General features: G+C 45.3%; 1 protein-coding gene across 5 annotated transcripts; it reads right to left on the bottom strand.

Annotated features, from left to right (window-relative positions):
- Positions 1–515: 515 nt before the first annotated feature.
- vegfaa (vascular endothelial growth factor Aa) lies at positions 516–11,795 on the bottom strand. 5 transcript variants are annotated; one of them, XR_013932994.1, is made up of 7 exons: positions 11,017–11,795; positions 9,773–9,815; positions 6,884–7,080; positions 6,177–6,253; positions 6,033–6,065; positions 3,892–4,164; positions 516–1,160 (listed from the first exon to the last, which is right to left on the bottom strand). XR_013932994.1 is itself a non-coding variant. In XM_080425696.1 (7 exons), exons 1-7 carry the CDS (start codon positions 11,080–11,082, stop codon positions 1,142–1,144), a joined length of 567 nt encoding a protein of 188 aa, XP_080281822.1. In that variant the 5' UTR covers positions 11,083–11,795; the 3' UTR covers positions 516–1,141. The 5 variants fall into 5 exon arrangements, 4 of the variants coding, with proteins under 4 accessions (XP_080281822.1, XP_080281823.1, XP_080281820.1 ...); XM_080425696.1 differs by lacking the exon at positions 3,892–4,164 and adding an exon at positions 2,377–2,508; XM_080425697.1 differs by lacking the exon at positions 3,892–4,164.
- Positions 11,796–12,060: the final 265 nt, after the last annotated feature.

A 12,060-nucleotide genomic window follows, 5' to 3' on the forward strand; every position in this document is an offset into this window, starting at 1 on the left:
TAACGAGACAAAGGGATATCAGGTAAGTATATACAGATCGTTGCTTTTGCCTTGAAGTGAACAGTTCTTATGAGGATGTGCAATCATCTCTTTGGAAAACAAAAAAAACATTAAATAAGGAAATAAAAACTGAGCTCGTTGATTACTCCGGTGGCTTTAGGGTCCACCATTAACTCGTGGGTGTCGTCCAATCAACTCGTCTTATTTACTCTCTGTCTCCGTATATACCTACATTAATATCCCTTTTCAAATATTCTCACACCGAATCCTATTGGGTGTTAGTCGATACAGTGGTGACAAAGAACTTCACCCCGTGGAGGAAGTGACATCACATGACAGAGGGAAACAGTTTCTTCTTCTTTCTGACAGCTCTCTAGACGTTGGACCTGCCATTTAAGTTCAAGCACAACAGGAGTGCCTCCTCCCCCTCCTCCTCCTCGTCCTCCCTCCCCCCACCTCCCCAAATTCACCCCCCCCCCCCCCCCGCCCCCCACCCCTCACCACCCCTTCCTCATCTTCTCTATCAGAGTTCCGAGGGGAGTCAGGCTCCCATTGCACCTCTCAAGTGAAGTTGTGGTCACAAATCTTTTGCTCAATGTTTATACTCGTATCATTTCTTTAAACATAAATCATATCCACAGCAGACCAGCATCCAGTGAAGTGTTACATAAAATAAAAACTCATTTTTTTCTCTTTCTTTTGAGGGAATCTCCCAGGTTTCTTTCTTTTTGGGGGAATCTCCCAGTTCTATCCATGTGCAGGACCAAACAGACTGGCACAGAAATGTATCCCATTCACGCGCCAACGGCGCATTCGTTAACTTATATAATATCTCTGTTTTTAGCAGCAATACACATTGTCATTGTCCATTCAGAATATATGTGTATATATAGTATATATATACACACTATATATACTGTATATATACGTATATACACACATATATACATATACACATATACTGTGTATCAATACGTATATATATTTTCCAACGGCTGGATCTCTGTGTCCCGACTGTTCCCTCTTGCTCGATCTCTCTTGCGTTGCCATTTTAACTCCTTGCAGGGAATGCTTCCTCAAAGTGCTGTGCCAAGAAAAGAATTCCTTCATGCCATCGTCCCACTCCCCCCCTGCCCTCGTCTCATCTTGGTTTGTCACATCTGTGGAAGACAAGACAACAAGGCGATCGGTTAATCGAGGTGGCGGCAGCGGCAGCAGCGAATCAGCTTCCTAGCTAGGGGCGTAGCCAGGATCCCCGTCACATCACCCCAACCCAGGGCACCACCCCCCCACCCCGACCCGCCCCCTGACCGCGGAGTGGCCAATTGGAAAACATGTCACTGGTCACCCCACCCGAGAGTGTGTGGTGGCTCGCTAAATGCAGCGCGTTGTGGGGGGCCCTGGGAGTTCGGGGGTCATGGAAGTGGTTAGGTCAGGGGAGGTCATTAAACACTGGGCCTTGTGAAGAGTCTCAGTAGAGGTGGCTGCTTACTGAGCGCAGTCGTTATTTACACCCAACAGCCATCATCAGCCGTCTGATTCCACTGATTAGTAAATGAGTGGGGATTAACTTTTTATATTTATAGGTGAAGCCTGATTTATAACTCATTGTACGACATTGTCGCGAGCCAAAGCCCTGTGACACCGTCGTACGATGGTGTAGAAATTCAGTCGGAGCAAAGCAACACGGACACCATTTCTTGCATTCACTCAAACCCGAGCTTTCCACACAATCAATAAACCATGGGAAACCCTTTTCCCTGTGAGTGTTAGTGACGTGCATGAGCTCTAAGTCTTTAGAGGCCTGGCGCATAAACACGTCTGTCTGGGAGTGAAAAATAAAATGAAATTCCCCCTCCCACATAGGTAGTTATATATATCCCTGTGCCGATGGGAAAGAGATTGGATAAGATAAACTAATGGTACAATATGATGTGTGGTGTGCTGTGCACAGGCCATTAGCTGCTCTATTCAGACTGACCCAATATGGTACATAACATATCAGAGTCTTGGTGTATATAAAAATTAGATCATACTGTAGTTACAACGTTTTAGTCACAGCTGGGCTGTGTAAACAATGTTATATACAAAATACTTAAACTGCCACTTTGCAGTAAAACATGTCAACAGTAATCACAAAGTCAACATTAAGAGTTCAGCAGACCAAGAGACTGTTGCATTTGACAGGGACATTGTAAGCACATAGAAAACCACAGACCAGACACCAGCACAAAACACACAAAAGCAGGTAAGAAGCGTGCAGCTCGACGGGAAACCTCATTCAAGGCCCTGGCAGAAGAGCAGAGACGGAACGTTCAAGTGGACAGGAGGATATTCAAGGCACTTTTGTTTTATCGTGACATAACGTAAACAAACCTGCAAGTTCTTTCGTTTAACTCAAGTTGCCTGGACTTGCAGTCTAACTGTGTGAATTTGCAGGAACATTTACAGGTGAGAGGGTCCTGCACAAACAAGCGTTTTCTTCTCTCTGAGCAAGGCTCACAGTGGCTGCAAGGGAAGCAAAAAGGGAGAGAGAGAGAGTTCTAAGCTATAGAGCGAATCCTGCAGAAAAGGCAGACACAGACACTCATGCACCCCCCAAAAAACAGATAAACAACAACCCAACACCCGCCCCTCACCATAGAGAGAAGACAATGTATCAATGCGCTCCTAATGCTTAATGTCATCAGCCTCTTCACAGAATAGTAATTCTATACAAAACATAATCAGCATATTCACATCAACTCTCATCACTGTTAGCTACATAGTATGACATCTCGAGGCTCAAGATGAGAGGATCTGTACTGTGTGATGAATATAAGCAAGTGACCGTCCTACAGCACAGAGACACTTGTCACTTGTTGAATCTGAACATGCAAGCATACAATCTGTCACAAACTCTCTTCTTTCATTCTTTTCTGTTTGCTATTCCTTGCTAAAAATAGCATGACAAGCGCATTGTGTGATTGGATCTGAGTGAAGCAGCACAGAAACATGGGAAGGAAAGTATGCAGTATGCAAGTATGCAGATGAGACCTTCTGCAGAAATCACCCCAGCCACAGGCACCGCACACAAACCCACATTGATATGAACAGATCGAAGGTGCATTTGTTCTATTCAGCGTAGCTGAAGTGACAGGGAATACAAAGCTTTATACTGATGATATATTCCTATAAAGATCTAAATATTAAGCTTATTTTAAATCGCATGTCACATTTCCCGACTTATGTGGGGTGAAATCAGTGAGGTGGGATGTTTATTTGCAGGAATCTTTTCCAGATGAACATTTAAAAATGTGCTACTGAATAATGTTTTGGCTGAGATGAGGTAAGGATCAAATAAGACATTCTACCCGCCACCCTGTTCTGAAATCAAGGTAGACTGCGGAATCATGTGCAAAGACCAACTTATGATTATGGGAGTTCACACGCCAGAGACACAACAGACAGAGACAGACACAAGGGTGACTGACTATGGTGCAGTGGAGAAGCTATGCTTTGTCTCAGACGACAACGTATTTGCCCTTGACTCAACACTTTGATGCAGCCTATTTAAGTACAGGTCAATTTTGCGTCACATTCAAGACCTCCTGTATGACAACAGGAACAAGATAAGCCAAAGCATAACATATCAATGTTCCTTGTGCTCAAGGCTACAATCACTTACATTAAACACCATGTAGTTTAGCCGTTGTACAGTAGCTGTTACTGATAATTGGCTTCTATCTAGGCTGTGGTGTTTGGAAAGCATCATCTATCGTCTGAAACAAATAGGCAACATGGAAGCAGATAACAGACCCAACAGACTCAACTTGGCTTCCACTTAGCCTAGCCTTAGCTTAGTGTGGGCCAGTGGATAGTTATAAAAACCCAACCATGCTTAATAATTACCTTTCAGCATCACATCACTGCCACGGCACTGGAATAAATGTTGGGCCATATTTACAGAAGAAAAAAAGGGGATAGTTGAAAAAAAGGGAGCTTAAGGTTCCAATAAAATATATTTTTTAATTGACAAAATACCAAAAAAGTTCCACCGATATCAAGCCAACCACCAAGAGAGACACCGTGCTCACACGCACCGCAGTGCTGGTATAGGCCTCAGCCTCAGCGATCCTGATGGTGTCTCTCTGTTTCTTTCTCTTTCTCTTTTGGCCCTTGCCCCTGGAAAACAGAGAAGAGGGCAGAATAGAAGAGAGAGAGACAGAGAGAGAGAGAGAGAGAGAGAGAGAGAGAGAAAGAGAGAGAGAGGCCTAAGTGGAAGCAGGAACACTCGTGCAGAAAATCAATCAATAGCAGTTAAAGCCAAACAGGACGCAATCAATCTACAGGGCGGTTGGCTTCTAATCTGGTCTCCTCATTAGCAGGGGGTATTGATCGACAGAACAGGCCTGATGTGGATGTGTGTGTGTGTGTGTGTGTCTGTTGCCTGTTTAAAATCTGTATATCAGGTGCCTGAATTTAGATTCACAGCAGTTACTGTGTGTGTGTGTGTGTGTGTGTGTGTGTGTGTGTGTGTGTGTGTGTGTGTGTGTGAGTGTGTGTGTGTGTGTGTGTGTGTGTGTGTGTGTGTGTGTGTGTGTGTGTGTGTGTGTGTGTGTGTGTGTGTGTGTGTGTGTGTGTGTGTGTGTGTATGTGTGTGTGTGTGTGTGTGCGCGTGTGTGCCGATGAATGAGCATGTTGTCTTTGCAGTACCCCCATCCTCCCCTGCCATAGGGTAAATCGGATGCCTACGTGCGCTGTGACAGGCAGGCACCCAGCGAGGCCTGGGCTCAGCCCCATGACAAACGGATTTGATTCAGCCTTCTCAGCTAACATGATCTCTCCATCTCTCCTCCACCGATCCCCGAGGCTTTAACCCCTGCGAGGCTCTGGCCGGGCACACACACACGCACCGGTCTCATCCAATTAAACGAGGGGGCAAATTCTCTGACCTGCAGAGAGGTGGCTTTGAGACACGCACGCACGCACCGGCCCGGCGCACACACACACGCACGCATGCACACCTCAGCTGCCACACCGCCACTGCGTCAACTGGAGTCGACAGCCCTCGCAGCCTGCGGTGAGCGGACGGCGTCTCAACCACGTCTCCAGGCTCATCCACTATTTACAACGCTAAAAATAAAAAGGGGTTAACTGCATGACACCTGTTGCTATGATTAGATGGGCAAGTAACCGAGGGCCGAGGGTCGAGTTTGTGCAACTAGTGTCAGGGTGCAGGTGGTAGCGGGTGGTCTGAAGCAAGGCCTCAGTCGTCCACAATGTTACAGCCGCACCATAAAGCACTAAAACCCGTCGTCGTAAAAACAGCATGCTCAGTGCATGTGTGTGTGTGTGTGTGTGTGTGTGTGTGTGTGTGTGTGTGTGAGTGTGAGTGTGAGTGTGAGTGTGAGTGTGAGTGTGTGTGTGTGTGTGTGTGTGTGTCGTGTGCGTGTGTGTGTGTGTGTGTGTGAGCGAGCCCAGTAAAGATAGAGGATGGAGCCTGTGCTTTTCTATGAGGCATGCTTGGGGGCCTGTTTTTTCTTCCCTCAAGACCAGCAGGGAACATGCAGAACTATAGGCCTGAAAATCGTTCAGTGGCTGCTGGCCCTGTCCCTACTGTGGCCCGCCTGCCCCCCGTGAGACAGGCTGCGTGGTAAATGGAGACGCTGAAGCACTTCCTCTCTTGCTGCCCCTGCGGTGACACGCTGGGCTCAGCGAGGAGGGGTGGATACAGCCCACGCTTTGGCCCCAGCGGTGCCGTTTGTACTGCTGTTGACTCTGCTAAAGTAGTACTGTTCACATGAGCCCCTCTGAGGTTTGTTGGTATTAAAAGTGCCAGGCTGACTGCTTCTTGTCTACTGTTTACACAGTACAGTAAATACCCCATCATCGTTCACACTGACTGGTCTGAGCGTAATGTAAGGATATTGTGGTCAGGTGTGATCAGTGGACAAAGTTTCCGATCAGGGCTGAACTGAACACATTCACACATCCATCCCCTCTTCATTCAAAACACACATGACAAAATGATAAAATAAACACATACTCACTTTTCTTTCTTTGCCTTCACCTCCGGCTTTTGTCTGAAAGGGCAGAAACAAAATGATTATGTTTCTGACTATGTTAAATGAATGTCAGATGTGTTGAATGTAACTGTTGAAAGGGAAGAGTCACGAGATGTGACGTTTCCTTACCTGCAGTCGCACTTTAGGTGCTCTGTGAAACTTAATTGGATAGTATGTTGCGAATGCTTCTGTCTGACTCGTAATACCTGCAGGAGGGACAAACAACAACACATGGTTTAAATTTAGAGACTTAACTAAACAAAAAGAACATTAGATCACTCACTTCACCTCACCTCAATTCCCTTTCTGTAACATTAGCCTTTATTTTTGAGGAAACCTCTGTGACCACAGTGTAAAGACCACAACTTTAGAGCACTCTGACCTCCACTCTGCTGACGCTGCTGTGCGCTGTGAAGGCCTCGAGACCTGGCTGCACACTGTCTGCACTTACAAACTTACACCAGCAGCGATCCATAGCAGCAGGTTTTTTTTGACCAAGGCCCATGAAAGCCTTGGCCACGTAAACATGGGTGTAAACAGGGTGTGCAGGGGTAAACAACATAGCTGACATGCCAATCCCTGCCATTTCACTTTCTCTGTTCCTGCACTGCTAAACTTGCCTCACACTGAGTCTCACAGAGATTAGGCAATGTCTCTCTTTCAGGGGAGAAGGAAGGGAGAAAGAAAGAGAGGAAAAGGGCAGAGAGAGGATGAAGAGGGGTCAGGGCATTACATTTGTGGGGGAAAAAGCAGGTTGAGCACGAAAGTGACAGGTCAAGTCTATGTGCCCTCAAGTGTCCTCCACCCAGACCCTGGTATAACAGCTGGTTGCTCACCTCCATTGTGACATTGCGTGTTTCCGAGGGGACACACTCGAGCGCCTCGTCGTTGCAGCAGCCCGAGCAGCGTTTGAGGACCACGCATGACGGGATGTACGTGTGCTCGATCTCTTCGGGATACTCGTGGTAGATGTCCACCAGCATCTCCCGTGTCTGACACATGCTCTTGTTGTATACGTCCAAGAAGGGGACCACTGCCAGGGGGGAATTGGGGGGAGAAGAGAACATTACTGTCTATCCATCACCATCATCTGTATTCTTTATTGTCAATCACACTCTGTGGTATATTTTAGTGAAGGAGCGGGGAAAACGCTCCAAAGTGGATAAAAAGTCTACAGCAGATTCAACTTCTTGGAAAATGTCTTTGAGGGGCATCGTGTTTCCATTCTATGTACCCATGCAGTCTGGTTCTGTCTCTTTTATTTGCACTACATCCCCCCACCCCCACCCCATCCCTACTCTACTTCAGACAAACCTCTTGTCATCCCTTCATTGCTCATTTCCGCTCAGCACTGGAAGAGAGCACTTGTGCCCCTTTGTCAACGTAAGAAAGGTACAGGCATTCATTTCCTGAGTAGTGCCCATTACTAAAGCTAGCTTAGAAGGCAAACAATGCCACCGATCTATGGCCACAGCCTAAAACACAGACGCTCATTGTGCTTGATGAAGAGTCTTAATAATTACTGGCAAAACAAAAATGATGTCAAACCTACTGCAAAGTCCAAAAGCCCACTGACGTCACACATGATCCCACACACAGGGATGAAAACCTAATGACCATTTTCGTGTGAATGTATACAAAACATACATGTGCATGCACACACACACACACACACACACACACACACACACACACACACACACACACACACACACACACACACACACACACACACACACACACACACACACACACACACACACACACACACACACACACACACACACACACACACACACACACACACACACACACACACACACACACCACCTTTATCCGTACAGCAACAGCAAGCCAGCCAGCCACTATATACATCCATCCCCTCTCCATCCCCAGAATAATCCGTGCCACCATCCGGCAGACTGGTTTCCCAGCGACCCCTCGCTAACTCCTGACCTCTGGGTCACCGGAGCAGCCGTGACCTCGGGCAGTGCGGCGCCAGGGTTCACCTCTGACATGTGACCCCAGAAAGCCCACCCTTGAACAAGGGCCCTGCTTCTAGCCTAAACGCTACAACAACATCCTCTGGCACTAAACCACACCGCCGTGCACTATCACCACCTCCACCACCACCGCCACACTGACACCGCTGTATTCAGTCAGTGACTTTACTCTCAGGCCCTTTTGTTTTGGTCCCAAGCAGACCTGGCCGACAGATGCAGAGGTAAACAGTGTATTTCATATAGCAAAAGTGATGGGTCGCACTCAACCCATCAAGCTAGGATAGCCGAAACGTTTGTCCTTTGTAGCCTAAAGACATGGAGAAGAAATAACAATAAAAAAGTTTACTCACTCTTGCCATTCTGAGTGCGGCCCATCACTTTTGTAATACGATATTGACCTAGGATATCGCACCAGAGGAGTCAGAGCGCGGTGGTAACAAAGAGTTTATCTAGCATTTCATATAGCGCCTTTCTCCAAAGTTCTTTACAAAGTGCATCACATTCACACACACATTCACAAACCAACGTCGGAGGAAACCATGCAAGGCACCAACCTGCTCATCAAGAGCAGTGAGGGATCAAGTGTCTTCCTCAGGGACACTTCGACACTAACCCAGGGGGAGCCGGGGAATCGAACCGGGAACCTTCCGATTCCTAAACGGCCACTTTAACCTCCTAAACCACTGCTGCCCCAGTGGATGAACGATGGTCACAAACTAACAACATGCAGACAGTCAGACACCTGCTCAAATAAGAGCCATCCTGGTCACAGACTAGAATGGGTGCTTGTTGGCTGGACAATTGACTCAAAAGACGAAGACTTTTAAGAAACAACCAAATCTCTATGTTGTTTTGTTTTTCTTCAGTGAGATACATAAGTTATGGCTTTTAGGTGGTGGAGCGTGTAAAGGAGTCTGCGTGGTTAATGTGTTTCTGATTACATTTTTGTCTGGCTGTCTGACTTTTTGTGTTTGAAGGTCAGTTGCTGCCTTTGCACAGACAAAAACAATTACATATTCATATGTGATGCCACAATAGAAAGTATTATTTGGGCTGTCTGTCTACTATCAAAGAACCTAGTCTAATCTTTGCACAGACATAGATAATGAGTAAACAACACAAACACACTGCCATGCGTATGGCCTTGGACCAAGCTTGACTGTCTGTTGCATCCAATATGAACCGTCCAGTTAGATCACACATTGTCCAGTGTCCAGCACACTTGACAAAATATGTAAATAAATACATAAAATAAAACACAATAAAAAGGACCCACAAAGCATTATTTTTGAAGCCTTCACGTGGGAACCATTCCTCCTATAAACCGTTGAGATGAATCTTGCACTCTTTTATGGTGATTCCAAAGTCCCATATCAGACCTTTCACCTCTGTGCTGTTTATTTCTATGGGAAACAACCCTGTAGCTATAACAGTGGTATCACCTGCCACTGTCAAGAACTAACACACACACACACACACACACACACACACACACACACACACACACACACACACACACACACACACACACACACACACACACACGTGTTTCTGTGCCTAAACTAGTTACATTTGTTCTCAGAATATAGAGAAATGAGTGTTCCCTTTTTGACCGCTAGGTGGCTCAATGGGCGCCTAACCCTGTAGATGTAGGCTACAACAGATGATATAAAAGTTACAAACTGTTTTAATGGGGGTATTTTAGATAGAAAGAACACTTACCTTCATTTTTACTCTTCCCCACCTCCTTGTTTAGACTGGCAGTCTGTAAAAGACGCACATGACACCAATCAAAAACAATTAAGCATTATAGCCTAAAACAGCCTTTATAAACTGCCTCTATAAACATAAAAAATAAATCATATTTTACATGCATGCATGGCGTGAATCAGTGTAGACTAGGCTATATATCGATTTCACCATGACTACTTATATTTCTATAGGCGGTTATTACACTGTAAGACACACAGAGTGTCACTTTTCCCGCCTCATGTGAGCAAGTGCAGCATCAGGACACACGCACCACAACGGTAACCCTAAGACTCGCCCCAAAACACAATCGCCCCCAGCGGTTCTTGTATTCTTATTTGTTTGTACTGAGGATAAGGTTAGAAATACGTTTAGGTTTAGGCATAGTTTTACTGAGGTTACGTTTAGGAATAAGGTTAGGCATAGTTTACTGAGGTTACGTTTAGGAATAAGGTTAGGTTTAGGCATATAGGCTAGTTTCCGAATAAGGTTAGGTTTTGGCACCGTTTTACTGGGTTACTTTTAGAAATTAAGGTTAGGTTTAGGAATATTTTTTACTGAGGTTACGTTTAGGAATAATGTTAGGTTTAGGCATAGTTATACTGAGGTTAAGTTTAGGAATACCGGGTGGCGACCGTTCCGAGGACGCCGGATTTGCCCCGGGGCGACTGTGTTTTGGGGCGAGCGTTTTGTCCTCTTCACCACAACCCCTGCAGTGAGAGTCTTAGTCATATTATCTGTGAGGCTGCAGCCTGCAACAGACTTTAGGTATTGCGTGAGAAACCGGTCGATTGTGTCGTGTCGTGTTGTGTTGCATGCAGGCGTGTGACAGACAGTCCCTTTAGAACAGAGAGGGGTGTCTATATACACGACTTGTATGAATAGTTATAAGAATTACTATAAAAGCCTCAACTAAAGGTTTTTTATAACCTAAATAATACATATAAATAGCGGTCCTATACGTTTAAGTGAGTTCACACCGTGGCTGTTAAATGGAAAGAAAATGAGATAAGAACTCTCTATCAGAATATTTTGACACTGTTCGATAAATACTTTGGTTTTTTTTAAATAAATGACAACAAAAAAACTACAATGCGATTGTAGTTGAGCACGGCTATAGTTAATGTCACTCACTGAAAGAAGCGCTCAATGGTGATTGAAACAAGAACAACTTTATTCTACTTTTTATTCATGCATATCTAAACAGCAGGACTCACCTTGACAGTGGAGATATGAAGAACCGCTGCCAAAAGGATTTGTATCAAACTGACAACACAGTTCATGGTTGTAATTCCTAAAGGGATATAATATACCGGTTGTCTTGAAATCTCAGCTGTCCTTTTATTGATTCACAATTTAAAAAAAAACAGACACACACACCAACAAAAAAACGCGAAGTAGTGGCTGTGTAACAATATCTTGAGTATCTTGACTTCAAATCAAAAGCATAAATCCATATCGTCCACCCAGGGAAGGCGAGCCACCTGAGAGGAATCCGTCAGAAATAACGTGTTGAAATGATGTCTCCAAAGGGAGCCTTTTAAAGGAGAGCGCACCAAAAGAAACGTATCATCCAACAACATGCGTCGGTCATCCAATAACAAAGAGAAATTCTCTTGTATTCTTGTATCCACGTTAGAAGAAGAGGAACAACACCTTGAAAAAAAAATGAGCCAAATCCTCCCCAAAATTAATGTTTTCTGATCAAAAATAAAATGACTGCAGCGTCACAGCAACTTTACGCACTGGTCCATTGATCACAGACAGGAGCCAAAGTCAGGCACTGTTTTGCCGGCGTGTAAAGAAAGTGATCCGTTATCAATCCCTTCTTTAGAACCGCCACTGGAAACCTCTCCCTTCTCTTTTATTTCAATAATTCACTCCTTTTTCCTTTTGTTAATATGCCTTTGTTTTCTTGTTCAAGCTTTTTTTGGGGGCATCCGTCCGTTAGGAAAAAGGGAGAGATTGTCCGACGTGCACCTTCTCTCTGTCTCGCTTGGTGTATTCTGTTTTATGTTCATGGGTTATTAAATTGGATATCATCAGGCAACAAGGGAGAGCGAAGAGCGAGCGAAGGCAAAGCACGCCATTGGCTACAATGGGGTTTGGTGGGTGGAACCCAGGCTATAAAGCATTGCTCTGGGAGCCTTCAGTATCCAACAGCCTGTGAGCTGAGAACACCAGTGTGGTGTGATAGGGCTAACAGGATAGGTGGGCACTATAGGGACATCTGGGCACACGTAAAATTGGCTATTTTGTCA

The sequence above is a fragment of the Gymnoscopelus braueri genome, assembly GCF_963280865.1.
Source record: "Gymnoscopelus braueri genome assembly, chromosome: 4".
NCBI lineage: Eukaryota > Metazoa > Chordata > Actinopteri > Myctophiformes > Myctophidae > Gymnoscopelus > Gymnoscopelus braueri.